This window comes from Nerophis ophidion, linkage group LG08, assembly GCF_033978795.1.
Source record: "Nerophis ophidion isolate RoL-2023_Sa linkage group LG08, RoL_Noph_v1.0, whole genome shotgun sequence".
In the NCBI taxonomy this organism is placed as follows: domain Eukaryota; kingdom Metazoa; phylum Chordata; class Actinopteri; order Syngnathiformes; family Syngnathidae; genus Nerophis; species Nerophis ophidion.
The window spans coordinates 54,439,733-54,456,802 of NC_084618.1; the positions used below are offsets into that span (position 1 = coordinate 54,439,733).

The window sequence follows — 17,070 nt, forward strand, 5'->3', positions numbered from 1 at the left end:
AAAGTGTTTTGCTTCGGTCATGAAATGATGATAATGGTGCGTGCGCCAGGGCATACATACATTCTATATTTATATTTAGCACTTAAATCTCTGGAGTCTAAATCAACTTCACATCTATCCCTCCTTTCAAAAGGTTTTAGTTTTTTTATGTTGTTTTTTTGTTTGTTTGTTTTCCGCCCTTTTTTGTCAAACAAAACTATGTTTCAATCAATCAATCAATCAATCAATGTTTATTTATACAACCCTAAACCACAAGTGTCTCAAAGGGCTGCACAAACCACTACGACATCCTCGGAAGAACCCACATAAGAGCAAGGAAAACTCACACCCAGTGGGACGTCGGTGACAATGATGACTATAAGAACCATTGCTTTCGGTCCACCAGGGGCCCGAAAGCAATGGATGTCGAGCGGGTCTAACATGATACTGTGAAAGTTCAATCCATAGTGGATCCAACACAGCTGCGAGAGTTCAGTTCAAAGCGGATCCAAGACAGCAGCGAGAGTCCCGTCCACAGGAAACCATCCCAAGCGGAGTCGGATCAGCAGCGTAGAGATGTCCCCAACCGATACACAGGCGAGCGGTCCATCCTGGGTCCCGACGAGCGGTCCATCCTGGGTCCCGACTCTGGACAGCCAGTACTTCATCCATGGCCATCTGACCGGACCCCCTCCACAAGGGAGGAGGGGAGAGAGGAGAAAAAGAAAAGAAGCGGCAGATCAACTGGTCTAAAAAGGAGGTCTATTTAAAGGCTAGAGTATACAAATGAGTTTTAAGGTGAGACTTAAATGCTTCTACTGAGATAGCATCTCGAACTGTTACCGGGAGTGCATTCCAGAGTACTGGAAAGCCGAACGGAAAACGCTCTATAGCCCGCAAACTTTTTTTGGGCTTTAGGAATCACTAATAAGCCGGAGTCCTTTTAACGCAGATTTCTTGCCGGGACATATGGTACAATACAATCGGTAAGATAGGCTGGAGCTAGACTGTGTAGTATTTTATACGTAAGTAATAAAACCTTAAAGTCACATCTTAAGTGCACAGGAAGCCAGTGAAGGTGAGCCAGTATAGGCGTAATATGATCAAACCTTCTTGTTCTTGTCAAAAGTCTAGCAGCCGCATTTTGTACCAACTGTAATCGTTTAATGGTAGACATGGGGAGACCCGAAAATAATACCTTATAGTAATCGAGACGAGACGTAACAAACGCATGGATAATGATCTCAGCGTCGTTAGTGGACAAAATGGAGCGAATTTTAGCGATATTACAGAGATGAAAGAAGGCCGTTTTAGTAACGCTTTTAATGTGTGACTCAAAGGAGAGAGTTGGGTCGAAGATAATACCCAGATTTTTTACCGAGTCATCTTGTTTAATTATTTGGTTGTCAAATGTTAAAGATGTATTATTAAATAGAGGTCGGTGTCTAGCAGGACCGATAATCAGCATTTCCATTTTTTTGGCGTTGAGTTGCAAAAAGTTAGCAGACATCCATTGTTTAATTTCATTAAGACACGCCTCCAGCTGACCACAGTCTGGCGTGTTGGTCAGCTTTAGGGGCATGTAGAGTTGGGTGTCATCAGCATAACAGTGAAAGCCAACACTGTATTTGCGTATGACGTCACCCAGCGGCAGCACGTAGATGCTGAAGAGTGCAGGGCCAAGGACCGAACCATGGGGAACTCCACACGTTAACTTAACATAGTCCGAGGTCACACTGTTATGGGAGACGCACTGCGCCCTGTCAGTAAGATAAGAGTTAAACCAAGACAGGGCTAAGTCTGACATACCAATTAGTGTTTTGATACGCTCTAATAAAATATTATGATCGACGGTATCGAAAGCAGCTATAAGATCGAGGAGCAGCAACATAGATGACGCATCAGAATCCATCGTTAATTTTTGCCAGGGCTGTCTCAGTAGAGTGACTTGCCCTGAAACCGGATTGAAAGGTTTCACATAGATTGTTGGACGCTAAGTGATCATTTAGCTGCTCTGCAACAATTTTTTCGAGGATTTTCGAAATAAAGGGAAGGTGAGACACCGGTTGGTAGTTTACCATGAGGTCAGGATCGAAGTTAGGTCTTTTAAGGAGAAGAGGAATAACCGCTTTTTTAAATGCTAGGGGAACAGTGCCCGAGGAAAGTGATAAGTTTATACTATTTAGCACTGATGGACCTAATAATACAAATAGCTCCTTGATAAGTTTCCCAGGAAGTGGGTGAAGTAAACATGTTGTTTGTTTTATTTCATTTACACGTTCTTCGAATGTTATTTAATCAAAACGAGAGAAACTATTTTGGATATTTGCAGTAACCGCTGTATATACAGTCGTATCTGTGTTAATATAACCCAGTTGTAGCTGGGACGCATTGTCTTAAATCTCCCTTCTAATAAGTTCAATTTTCTTATTAAAGAAATTCATAAAGTCATCTGCCGAGAGGGTGGAGCTACTGGAAGGAGTCCCTTGTTGGGTTAGCGATGCTACTGTACTAAACAAAAATTTAGGATAGTTTTTTTAAGGTGGATGATATTTGAGTAATATTTAGCTTTGGCTAAGGTAAGCATGTGTTTATAAGTTATTAAACTATCACTCCATCCTTGATGGTGCACCTCAAGTTTAGTCGTGCGCCATTTGCGTTCCAGCTTTCTACATAATTTTTGAGCTCTGGTTTCTTCTGTAAACCATGGCGTACGCCTTTTTGGAGCCTTTTTTAACTTCAGCGGTGCTATACTATCAATGGTTTCGTGCAGGGCGTCATTAAAGTTGTTAGTGAGGTTATCAATAGAGCCCACATACTTTGGGAATGGTGTCATTACCGAGGGCAGTAGGTCAGCAAGAGTTGTCGTTGTGGCAGCATTAATGTTGCGGCTGCTATAGTAGTTATTATTATTATTATTAGCTTGCCGAACATGAGTCTGAACTTCGAATTTTATAAGGTAATGATCGGACATTACTTTAGTATACAGGAGTATCATAACTTTGGAAACGGTGATACCCCTGACAAGCACTAAGTCTATCGTATTACCGCTGCGATGCGTCGGTTCATTTATTATTTGTGTAAGGCCACAGCTATCAATTATAGTCTGGAGCGCCACGCATGGGGGGTCCGATGGGGTATTCATATGGATATTAAAGTCCACCATTATAATTATATTATCGGCGTGCGTCACTAGATCAGCAACAAACTCTGAGAATTCACTGATAAAGTCAGAATAAGGCCCTGGGGGGCGGTAGATAACAGCCAGGCATAGAGGCAGCGGTGTGACAGACCTCATAGTAAGCACCTCAAACGATGTATATTTATTATTTAAGTTAGGACTAAGGTTAAAGTTTTCGTTGTATATTAGTGCGACCCCCCACAACCCCTTTTAAGGGGACGGGCAATATGCGCATTTGTATAGTTAGGAGGAGATGCCTCATTTAGCGCAAAAAAATTGTCTGGTTTAAGACAGGTTTCGCTGAGACCGATGACGTTAAGATAGTTGTCTCTAATGACCTCATTAACTAAATTAATTAATGTTTTTAATGGCATACACACAAAATATGCAAAATCTTCCACCAAAAATATTTTTCCTGGTGGAATATTTGATGTGAAGTAATGGAAACCTTGGATAGGTCAATAATTCATAATAACATTGATTTTGATTCAATATTATGTTTTGACCTATGACAGTTAGAAAGAAAAAAAAACAGCTTTGTTTTATTAGTTAACATTGCAACTTTTTCTAAATTAAATTTCACCTTTAAGCTTTTATATTTCACTTTTGTTATGTTTTAGTTTATTTTAATAGTATTTTTAGAATGTGCCGTGGGCCTTTAAAACATTAGCTGTGGGCCGCAAATGGCCTCTTTGGCACACTTTTGACACCCCTGCTATAGATAATAAAAAATTAAATCTGATAAATCTATCGCGTTTATCATAACATACAGTCACCATCTCTGCTTCAGTAAACAATGATGGTGATGACGTCACTGTCAGCGATGCTAACTTGTCAGCCACTTCTTCAAAAGACTCCTTATGAACACTCCTCACACCTTAACACTTCAAAAGGCAAACAACTGCCCCGTTTTTTGACCTGCAAAGTATGTTTTTGAGGTGGAGGAGTCTGCTCGGGTGCTGGTTAGTTTGAAGCTAGCAGCTAGCCTGTCTCCATCCTCGAACGATGTGGATCCAGCGGGAGATAAAAGTGAAGTTTCCATGGACTCACAAATACAAAAATACCTCATTTACTGGAGTTAAAAATGTTGACTTTACACTCACCTTAGTGTTTACCAAGAAGTCTATTTCTTTTTCCCGGCAAAACTCGAACCAACACTTCCTGTTAATAGCGTCACTTCCCTAACTTCCCCGGAAGTCCGCCCCCCCAAGCCAAAGCCATCTAGTGGTCATCAAGGCCGACGTCGGCCAGTAAGTGCCCCACTGGTGAGCAGGGATGCTTCCCCATCTCCACAAGGCAGCTGACCTGACACAGTCGAGGATCTAAGGCAGTGCTTGCAGGAAGCAGGATTAGTCACAGAGCACATTGAGTCACAAGCCACATCTGGTATTTCAACTCCTTACTCTCAATACAATTTTGGGGTGACCGACATTAATGAGTGCCAACCACTGCTTTACTATGACGACAAAGACTGTCCACCACACAGTAAAGCTCACCACCAGTCCAAAGATATCCAACAATCACAATATAAAGTTGCGCCAAGTTAAATATTGTCAGATGTCAAGTACCACCCGATTTACGAGGAAGACTATGTGCGCTATAATGATGGCTTCTATCAACGTGATGTCCAATATCATCACCCTTATGGCACACATCCACCCCATCCACGTTATCTACCCAGCAGTAATGAATACAGTCATCCTGCTAAGCCCTATAGACCAAGTAGTCCAAGAGCTCATCCTTAAAGCCGCTACTTTGGCCACAAAAGAGGTTACTCTCCTGATTATAGAGGCCACCAAAATGAATATGACAGTAGAAAAGGGGAAGACAGATACTCACCTGACCTGCCATATCATTTACCAAAACGTCAGACTCCATTAAGCAGAACGCCCGGTCCAGATGCCTACCGGGGACTTAAACCCACAATCCCAGACTTTAGGACAGAGGACCCTCGTGAGTTTGCAAGACTTAAACTAGCCCATGACAATTTACTACCATACAATGCCCCAGAGCACTTTAAATTTTAAATTCTCACAGACCATCTCAAATGTGAAGAATCATTACTTCTTGCTGACTCATACAGTAACAGTCCATTCCCATTTACAGACACTATGAGGGCACTTACATAGATGTATGGTCAACCACAGCAGTTGGCACTAAAGAAGATTTCTGAACTGATGGACGGGCCCAATATCACGACTGGTGACATTAAAGCCTTTAAATCATTTGCCCTTCAAGTTTGTGCATTGGTCGGGATGCTACATCAACTAGGAGGCCAAGGTTGGACAGAACTAAGGTGTGGGTCACATGTTTCTCGCCTCTTAGCTAAGTTGCCACAAGACCTAAGAGCCAAGTTCCATAGATTTGTGAACCCCATCAATGCTCCCATTCCAACACTGCTTGATTTGGCTTACTGGCTCGAATTTGAGGTACAAGTTCAAATTAGTGGCGACCAACACAGTAGCATCCCATCAAGAGAGAGACAAGCCCCACCCAAGAGTCGACGTCCCGACTACAAGTTACAGAGATCCACTACTATCCTCCATGGCAGTGAGTCTAACGAGTCAAAAGACACATCAGATAAATCTCCAGTTAATTCAGTGAGAGAGGTAATGCAAGATAAGCCAAAAAAATACTGTCCCTTCTGCAATACTGTACAGCATTATCTGAACCAATGCAACAAATTTAAACTCTTGTCAGTGGAACAGAAAACACAGTGGATCAAGGCAAACCATCGATGCTGGAGATGCGGACGTGAACACCAAACAGCAAAATGTAACCTCAAGGCCAAGTGCAAGCAGTGCGAAAGGAAGCAGCTGGATATCCTGCACCAGGTCAATACCAGCCAAAAATGCCACAGCAACTGGTAAACTCCAAACACCTGAATCAAGCACTTGCTTAGTGAGTTCTGTGTCAGAGATTATGTACATTGATCGGCCAGCCAGTAGCCATCAAGTGTTACTCAAGTTGAGTAGAGTCATCCTCCAGAGCGGCAACAAGGTACTTGAGACCTACGCAATTTTGGATGACGGGTCAGAGCGCACAATACTGCTAAATGATGCTGCTGTTTACTTGGGCCTTCATGGGAAGACTGAAGACCTCGCCCTCCGTACCGTCAGGCAAGAAGTCTGCACCATCCACGGAGCAAATGTGTCCTTCTCGGTATCTCCTGCATCACAACCAGGTAATAGTTACAAGATTAATAAAGCTTTTACTGCCAGAGAACTGAATCTAGCCAGCCACACATATCCAGTCAAAACTTTGCAGGAGAAGTATCGCCACCTGAAAGACATTCCACTACAGACCATCAACGATGCCCAGCCGCTACTGCTGATTGGGTCGGATAATCCCCATCTGGTCACTCCAGTGGAACCAGTACGTCTTGGCCCTCCAGGCGGACCTGCAGCAGTTCACACCAGACTAGGATGGACACTACAAGGCCCTACAAGCCTCTTGAACCACCAACTGTCCACACAACAATGCCTTTTTACCACGTGCTCTCCTCCACAATCAGGGATGCTTAATCATGTGGAGAGGCTGTGACAGTTAGATATCTTACCATACAGGAGTGAGCGTTTGATCACCAGGTCAAAGCAAGACGACCAGGCAGTCCGGATTCTTGAACAGAAGACCACCAGGATAAAGGTTGATGGTGTAAATAAGTATGCTACTCCATTACTATGGAAACAAAATATTCCATTGATTCATTCAACCAAAGAAGCAGTGCTGTCTCAGTTGCATGGGACAGATAGACGACTTGTGAAAGACCATGAAAAGGCTGTCATCTACTCTCGAGAAATCCACAAACTCATTGACGCAGGCTACGTCACAGCCATTTCTCCAATCAAGGCAGAGGAGAGCAACTATTCGTGGTTCATTCCCCATCATATGGTGCAGCACAACGGTAAATACCGAATAGTCTTTAACTGCTCCTTCACATTCAATGGACAAAACCTGAAGGACCACCTCCTTCCGGGACCCACGCTTGGAGCTAGCCTATTGGGAGTCCTGTTGAGTTTCCGGGAACATCCAGTGGCCATCAGCAGTGATGTGAAAGGAATGTTTCACCAAATTCGCCTGCTTGAAGAGGACAAACCATTCTTTCGCTTTCTGTGGCGGGATGTTAAAGTGGACCAAGAACCTACCATATATGAGTGGCAAGTACTCCCTTTTGGCACAACATGCAGTCCATGTTGCACTGCCTTTGCACTCCAGACTCCTGTCCAAAGACACACAGAACTTGATGAGAATGCTTGCCTGTCAGTAGAGCGCTGTTTCTACGTTGATAATTGTCTACAGAGTCTCCAGTCAGAATATCAGGCCAAGCAGCTTGTACATCGATTGCACACATTATTGAAGCAAGGTGGATTTGAACTCCGAGAATGGGCCAGCAACATTCCTGCAATCATCAAACACCTGCCAAAGGAATCTCCGTCAGAAAACAGTACACTCTGGTTCACACAACAGACAGCTGACCCTCAAGAGCGCACTCTTGGAATCTTGTGGCAGTGCAAAGCAGACACACTCCGCTACAAGCAGCATCAAAATGAGTGCTCTGAATTGACAATGCGTAACATTTATCATCTTCTTGCCCCACAGTGTGATCCTTTGGGATATATCATTCCCTACACCACATGAAACAAGATCATCATGCAGTGCCTTTGGGACAAGAAGAGAGGATGGGATGACTCCAATCTCCCTGAAGATTTGCTGCAGGCTTGGAGATCATGGGAAGAAGAGCTTCCTCAGTTGTTAAAAGTAACATTACCCAGGTGCTACACCGACCGCAACATAGACTGTAGTAATAGCAGCCGGACCATCCACGTCTTCTGTGATGCATCGGAACGTGTGTATGGATCTGTGGTGTACCTGTTGACCGACAGTGGTGATGGACAGGTTCAAGTGGCATTTCTGACAGCCAGATCCAGAGTGACACCAAAAGAGCAGCTCTCCATACCCAGACTCGAACTGTGCGGAGCAGTAACAGGGGCACAGTTAGGTTCAGTGCTAATCAAAGAGCTCACGATCAAGATCCAAGCAGTGGTATTCTGGACTGATTCTACCACAGTCCTCAACTGGCTACAGTCTGACTCCTGCAGATATAAAGTGTTTGTAGGCACAAGAGTTGCAGAGATACAAGAACTCACCGACATTAGAGCCTGGCGCTACATTGACTCAGCCTCTAACCCAGCAGATGATATCACAAGGGGGAAAACACTGACTCAGCTCATAGGAGTGAACCGATGGAGTCATGGACCCTCCTTTCTCCTACAGCCATCTGACAAGTGGCCTAAAGCACCAGCTGGTTCAGGCCCCATAGAAAATTAAGAACTGAGGAGGACTGTGTTTTGTGGTTTTACAGCCAGCGCAACTGATTCAAATATACTTGACATCCTGCAGTTTAAAACATTTCAAGAGCTTTTGGAGGCAACCACACAGAAGTTACACGGGGCGGCCGACAACACACAGCCCACCGCTGGTGACTACCATGAAGCAGAATTGACCCTCCTGAGGCATGCACAGATGGAGACCTTTCCTGAAAAGGTATCACTGCTCAAATCTGCTAAGCCGCTCTCATCTAACAGTATATTGCTAACCTTAGCTCCTGATTATGATGAGTCATCAGGCTTGATCCGCATTGGAGGTAGGCTAAGAAGATGTGATAGCCTCAGCCAGGAAGTGCTGCATCCCATTCTTCTGTCATCCTCGCACCCACTATCCAAGCTTCTAATTCAGCAATATGACACCCATCTGCATCATCCTGGAGCAGAGCGCGTTTTTGCAGCGCTGCGCAGAAAATACTGGATACTGAGGGGCAGAGAAGCCGTTAGAAAGCACCAGCACAACTGTGTGGACTGCAAAAAGTGGAGAAGCAGACCACAAGTACCAAAAATGGCTGATATGCCACCTTCTAGTTTGAGGCTTTTCCGACCTGCATTCTACTCGACCGGTGTCGACTGTTTAGGACCTATGCATGTTAAAATAGGACGATGTACAGAGAAAAGGTGGGGCATCCTGTACAAGTGTCTCACTCCTCGTGCTATCCACCTCAATCTTCTACCCATCATGGATACCGAATTGTTCTTGATGTCACTCAGATGTTTTATTGCTCGCAGAGGGAAGCCCTATGAACTTCTCTCAGACCAGGGCACCTATTTCAAAGGAGGAAGTAAGGAACTGCATGAAGCCTTCAGTTCCTTAGAACCTGCAGTTAAAGACCAACTTGCAGCTGAACAGATTTGTTTCCGTTTCAATCCACCTAATGCTTCACACTTTGGTGGTTCTTGGGAACGAGAAGTGAGATCTGTAAAGAATGTCCTCCGTACCACTTTGGGAGCTCAGTCTGTGCCAGAGGAAGTGTTGATGACAGTCCTTATTGAAGTAGAGGGAATCCTCAACTCAAGGCCCTTAGGTTATGTCTCCTCCGACCTTGCTGACCCGGATCCTGTCACGGCCAACTGCTTGTTGATTGGGCGGCCAGACTCTTCACTCCCTCAAGTGGTCTACCCTGAGTCAGAACTGCTGACCAGAAAAAGATGGCGTCATTCGCAAGTTTTAGCTGATCACTTCTGGAAGTATTACATCAAACACTTCCTCCCCACCTTACAAGCCAGACAGAAATGGCTGACTGAAAAGGATAACATTACTGTTGGGACAGTAGTTCTTATCATTGATCAGCAAACGCCGAGAGCTCTCTGGCAAATAGGGACTGTGAAGAATGTTATTCCTGGAGCAGATGGCCAAGTGAGGACAGCTGTGATTCAAGTTAAGGACGAAACCTACTCGCCCAGTTATTTGTCTTATCAAGCTGCCAGCTTTACCTCAGGACAATACAAGCCCCTAGTGGGAAATTTGGCACACCAATTTGGGGGCGGCTGTACAAAAGACTGTCTCTGAAATGCTTGTTTTCTTTTTGTGTCATTGAGTTGTTTGAGTGTAGTTCAGTTTTACGACACTGGAGGGGGCATTGAACGCATCATTACATCAGCAAACTCTGAAAGTTACGGTGAACTTCGATTAGTGATGGGATCGGCAGTTCTTTTGACTGTACTGAATCACTAGAATCAGTTCCTTAAATTGATTCGTTCAAAAGATTTGTTCACCGAATCACTTCTGCAGCAGCAGTTCTGTGTGCAGGTCGGCGAATCATGAATCAGTCAGTAACAGCTTCCCCAGCGGCACATCGCGGTGTGTGTCAGTTCGCGAACGACACAAGCCCTCAGCACCCAATGAACGACACGCACAGTGACTGAACGAGATCCTCAATGTGACGTCATCCTCCTTAACACAGTCAGTTCTCTGTGTCAGTAGGTTCATAAATCGCGAATCCTGATTCTGAATGAGTGAGTGAGTGCAGCGCCAACGTTATTCACGTCCTCGGCGACAACCAGTCAGTTCTTGTAAGTTCGTGAATCACTCAGTTACAGTTCTGTGGGCCAGAGAGCGACAGACGTGAATCGCTCTCTGCAAAAACAAATGTTAAATTAAGAAACCCTTAACAAATGCCAACATAAATACCAAATTTTCTGTAGCAAAGAAAATGTAAACTTAAATATGCAAACAAAAAGAAAATAAATACCTTCAAAATAAAACAAATGAATTAAGATCCAGAAACACCAACATCAATCAATCAATCAATCAATGTTTACTTATATAGCCCTAAATCACTAGTGTCTCAAAGGGCTGCACAAACCACCACGACATCCTCGGTAGGCCCACATAAGGGCAAGGAAAACTCACACCCAGTGGGACGTCGGTGACAATGATGACTATGAGAACATAAAAACTAAATGTTCTGGAGCCTACGTTTAAAAAGATAACAAAGAAAATATCAACTTAAATGTGCAAACAAAATGAAAATAAATAGGCTACCTTAAATAAAACAAAACAAATATTAAACCAAGTGCCAGAAATGCCAACATAAAAACAAAAATTTCTGTAGCTTACATTTAAAAATATAAAAATGGAAATATCAACTTAAATATGCAATAAAAATGTTATGTGTTGAGATAATGGGGATGGGGCGTGTGTGTGTGTGTTTGTATTCATGTGGCTTGAGTCAACATTAGCCGTTAGCTTGGAGAATGAATGGAGAACGGCTGCCAATGGCATGAAACATAAATATATATATATATATATATATATATATATATATATATATATATATATATATATATATATATATATATATCCCCGCGACAGGATAAATAAAAGTGGGAAATATAAAAAAATGGTAATAGCCTACTAAAATGCTTTCAATCAACAGTTAAAAAAATAGGCATTGTTTAGTGCAAAAACAAATATTAAATTAAGAAACCCTTAACAAATGCCAACATAAAAACTACATGTTCTGTAGCACAGAAAATGTAAACTTAAAATAAATACCTTCAAAATAAAACAAATAAATTAATAGCCAGAAATGCCAACATAAAAACTAAATGTTCTGTAGCCTACGTTTAAAAATATAACAAAGAAAATATCAAAATATCACGAGAGCGTTGTCGTTCACTGAGTGATTCATGTCGTTAATCCGCGGTGAACGAATCGTTCGCTCAGTCCCCCTCCCCCATGATGACGCCGACGTCGAGGGCAGAGAATCACAGAATGCGCCAGTTCCACTCATACCGGCTTGGTCGCGGCGGAGCTCAACTGAACTGAGAAAGGAACGGATCTGTTCATAAAGTGATTCGGTTCAGTATGTTCACTCAAAAGATTCGTTCGTTCAAACGAATCGTTCGCGAACGACACAACGCTAACTTTGATGTCAATTGTTTAATTGGCAGTGTGCGTCAATATAAAGTGAGTTAATTTTTATACACTTTAATATCACCTGTTGTGTGTTTAAAACTATATTGCAACTCATTTAGTCAGTTTTATTGTAGTCTAATGGCTGTTTGGCATCAGTTCACAAGCTAACTGCTAGCTAAATATCATACCCTGATTGGGGCCTGTTTGTTAGCCCCAATTGACAATTTAGAATTATCGTTGTGATGCTATTTACATTCTATTAATTACATTACTTAGGGCTGGGATGTTCAAATTATGTGCATTTATGTAAACTGTGTATACACAGCTAAGTGATGTATATTTAACAGCCCTGTTGCAGGCTTCTGCCTTTATTTCATTGGATTGTGGTCACTTTAGTTGATTTATAATGATTGTATTTGTTTGTATAGGAAACCACACACACGCAAACGAACAACTCATGCACGTCTTCAATACACTATTGAACCTGCAAATCTGGACTTGGACAATCTATTATTTCTCCTGTACTCACCTGAACGAATAATTGCTGTCCTGACCCGAAACCCTGAAGTGATTTCTAATCCATATTTACCAGTCATAGTCGTCACTACATATATACATACACACACATATATATAGTAATAACGTTTCATATCTACAATTGGTTTACATAACTCAAGATGGCCCCTGAATCGTTTAAATTGTTCCGGTATATTAAGAATTTTAATTATGCGTTACACAATGTTTGTAAATAAGTATTTGATAACTTTATTTTTGTGTAATTATAGTTTCTGATGTAATCTGTATATGTTAACAGCTGAATGTGTAAAGCAGGGGTCCCCAAACCACGACCCGCCCACGGGAAGTCCCGAGTATTACATATTTTTTACTGATTGTTACTCTCGGCGTCTCCGAGCCGCTCAGGCAAATCATATTGTCTAAACATGGATTTTCCCATGGACAACGTTACATAATCGCGCTCGAGATATATATATATATATATATATATACATACATACACACACACACATATAGTCGAAGTTTGAATATACATAGCCGGTTTCCTGGCCAAATTTTTGTTTAAACCCCCCGAGTCAAAAAGTTTGGGAACACCTGGTGTAAATACAGGCAGTGGACAACTTTAAACATGGAGAATTGCTCCTTTTCTGGCATGTTGAATTGTGCTAGTGTAGCCATGCTATACAACATGTTTGTAGTAAATAAAAACATTACATTTAACAACTATATTTGGAAGTAAGAAAACGGTTCATACTGTATTTTCGTATTGAACATTACGTGTAGTACAGGTTGGTAAAATATGCAGGAAAAATGTGCAATACAGCTGAAAAAATAAACATATGTACCACTGAATTATGACAAAGTCCTGTATTTTGAAATTATTATTTATGCAAGGGGTCTTTATCTACTTATAAGCGCACTCTTGCTATGGCCCAGTGTTTTATTATGTCAGGCAAACACATTTTGTGGTGTTTACAGTGCACCCTTCCTAAAAAAGCACAACAAACCCCCCAAAAGACGGCATCTGAATCTTTATTATCTTGTTCTTTTCCACTTTAAATTAAGTTTCTCTTCTTTTGGTAACACCTGAAATAAATGAAAAAACATCCTGAAAAGGAGTGCTAATAAAGACAGACTTAATTTAAATTGATACATAACATCAAAAACAAACAGTAAAACATAACAGCTAATGTCTTTTAACGTGTCTGTAAAAACACTGCTTCCAGCTCAGCTTGGTATATAGTAAGATTTGGGCATTTGAATAGGAAATGCTTTCAGTTAGTTGCTTCGTCTTTAAAAAATAATTTTCCTTAAATTGCTTTCAACATAAAACAAATACAAATAGGATCAAAAAACAAAATCTTAAGAGATGTGTAATAGTGCCAATGTTTTTGAACTTTTTAGCTATCACAATGTCTGGTGGTCGAACACACACAATCACTCAAACAAACATACTGAAAAAGCCAAGCTGTCAGATAAACATCTATTCACGTCCCTGACTGAAGCAGATAAGTGCGCGCGCACACACACCGATTAATCTCTCATGGACCAAAAAAACAAATAACAGGAAAAACATTCAACATTGTAGCAACAACATACACACTCCTGATATCGCTTTCCTTCCATCTTCCACTCGGTCATACCGTCAACACTCCTGTCATGCACACACACATGGGCAGGGCACCTTGAACAGCGAGTAGATAAGTGATCATAACAGGACAATATAGAATAAGTTGATTTCTTGTGTAAGAAAAAATAATAATACAATAGCGAGGTCAGTGTTTGAATGGGGAACAAAAAAGTATCTCTATAAAGTTTCACAGTTCTCTTCAGAGCCCACTCTTTACATCCGCAAGGAGATGAAGAGTTTTGCTTGTCAAATGTAAGAGCAATGTGTAACTGGTGTGTCTGTGTGTGAGGGCAGGTGGGCCAAGGCCACTGCTGATGTAACATTAGAAGAAGTCTTGTAAGGTTGGTGTGGACTTGAGGAGGGATTGTGTCAGATATGTCGACGACAAACCCAGAGGCATATAGTGCAAGTTTGGCTAATGTTAATGTTTTAACCCTGGGCCCCATGTTGATCCACCAAGGTAGGTGTCAGTACCGAGTAGAAGTGCTCCTTTTTCGCCACTGGTTCGATTGACCCCGACAGTGAGGCGCTGTCCCCTATTTGCAACGGATCCTTTTGTCGCTTCCAAGTTTTCCCCCCAAACATGAGAATGAAGAAGAGAAGCATGTCAGGTCTGAGAAGGCTCAATCTGCAAGTCTGAATGCTGACATTTGACTTGAAATAAAAGGTTGGGGACGTGGAGAAGGCGGGGGAAGAAGAGCAGAGAGTTAACTGGGTTGAACCCCTTTGCAGTACATGCCTGAGTGATGGCGTCTCTGAAAGTAACACAAGATGTGGAGTAAAAAAAACAGAATTGGAACTCTGTTCAGTCTTCTGTTCAAGTTTCACTGTGGTCTTCATTTAAGGTTGATGATTACATGTAGGAAACACAAGGTATGAGCAATGTATTGCATGTCGGGTGACCAGTGTAGCTTCCATTCACATCATTTTACATGTAAATAAATAGAGCGTGACATGTGACTTTCAACATGATTGCGTGTCAGTCGCCACCCCCGCCAAGGAGGTCCCCCGGCAGCAATGAGGCCGGGCTGCCCATCTGATGACGGTCTTCAAGTGCTGGTGAACCCCAGAGACTACTGCCAGGGTACCCCGCCCCACTCATACCGCCCCAGAGACCCTGCCTTCCTGCCTCCACATCTGCAGCTCCACCCACCCCGCCACTGTTGGTGCTCCACTGGGTGAAGATGCCTAAGCCGGGTGCCGGTGGAGTGGACTGGTCTGATGAGCGACTGGTGCTGTCCAGACTCTGCCAAGGGGATTCGGAATGCCCAGCTGCCCCTGGTAATGCAGTTCCCTGTGTGGAGCCTCCCTCTCCTCCTCCGTTGCTGCTGCTGCTGCCCACTGCTCCACCCAGCTTGCAGGTAGTCCCGCTACCATTAGTGCCCACCGTAGATGATGTAGGTGTGGTGCCTCCGTTCCCTGACACTGCAGCCTGGGAATGTGCAATGTAGCGGGCCACATCCTCTTCACTCACAAACTCCGCCAAAATGGTGGTGTTACCGAGAACACACCTAGTGGAAACAAAAAGGGTCACTTACTCACAGTTGTCATGCAAACCACAAACAGGAAGTGATTTGTTGCATCAGAGTTACTGTATGTCATGGCTGCTTAGGATGTCAACATTAAATAGAAAATCAGTAGACCCTGTATGTCACATAAACAGGTGCTGCCGAAAGACTTCAAGCGAGTCAGAGCTTTTCTTTCTCTCTCTATCCCCCCCACACACACAAGAGAGATACAGCCCTTCAACACAGACCCTCACGGAAAAAGTTTCACCAGTTGTCGCTGAGAGTGGAAAATCTGAATTAAAAAAGAACAGTCTAAAATCTTTTTTTTCTCCCAAATCTTGTTTTGAAAAATTTATGTTCAATACTGTCAATGTCAATGGGGCTTCACGGTGGCAGAGGGGTTAGTGCGTCTGCCTCACAATACGAAGGTCCTGCAGTCCTGGGTTCAAATCCAGGCTCGGGATCTTTCTGTGTGGAGTTTGCATGTTCTCCCCGTGAATGCGTGGGTTCCCTCCGGGTACTCCGGCTTCCTCCCACTTCCAAAGACATGCACCTGGGGATAGGTTGATTGGCAACACTAAAGTGGCCCTAGTGTGTGAATGTGAGTGTGAATGTTGTCTGTCTATCTGTGTTGGCCCTGCGATGAGGTGGCGACTTGTCCAGGGTGTACCCTGCCTTCCGCCCGATTGTAGCTGAGATAGGCGCCAGCGCCCCCCGCGACCCCGAAAGGTAATAAGCGGTAGAAAATGGATGGATGGATGGATGGATGGACTGTCAATGAAGACAACTCCATGGCATATGGAGGTTAATTTGTGTATCCATCCATTCACTACCGCTTGTCCCTGCATTCGGGCGGAAGACGGGGTAATATTTTTACCAAATATTTTTTTCTTTACACTGAGTTTATGTAACTGAATTTTCTGTTTTTAATAATGTAAACTGATTTTTCTTTTTATACATCAAATTATATGCAGTCAATTTCAATGAATTACAATTCGTGAGCAAAATTTGTGTTCAAATACGCAGTTTCTGGTTCTGAGACATGATTAATTGATACATTCTCAAATTACCAAAAGTGGGTGTTCATTTTTCAGACAACCAATTTTTCAGCACTAACTTTTTATGGATTCAATTTTTCTAAACAGAGTTTTAAAAACATTTCACCCACCATTTTTATTTAATTAATTTATGAGCATAATTTGATGTAAAAAGTTCAGTTCCATAAAAAAGGCTTTGGCATTAATTAACTTCATAATACAAACCCCGTTTCCATATGAGTTGTGAAATTGTGTTAGTTGTAAATATAAACGGAATACAATGATTTGCAAATCCTTTTTAACCCATATTCAATTGAATGCACTACAAAGACAAGATATTTGATGTTCAAACTCATTAACTTTATTATTTTTTTTTCAAATAATAATTAACTTTGAATTTCATGGATGCAACACATGCCAAAGTAGTTTGGAAAGGGCATGTTCACCACTGTGTTACATCACCTTTTCTTT

The 17,070-nt window shown here is 42.5% G+C and overlaps 1 protein-coding gene across 3 annotated transcripts in view; it reads right to left on the reverse strand.

The window, feature by feature from the left end:
- Positions 1-13,440: 13,440 nt before the first annotated feature.
- Positions 13,441-17,070, reverse strand: part of tnrc6ba (trinucleotide repeat containing adaptor 6Ba) — a 38,815-nt gene continuing 35,185 nt past the window's right edge. For all 3 annotated transcript variants that reach the window (XM_061908942.1, XM_061908940.1, XM_061908939.1), the window contains one exon: positions 13,441-15,565. In XM_061908942.1, the coding sequence (XP_061764926.1) occupies positions 15,034-15,565 (532 nt within the window). In that variant the 3' untranslated portion in view covers positions 13,441-15,033. The remainder of the gene's footprint in view (positions 15,566-17,070) is intronic.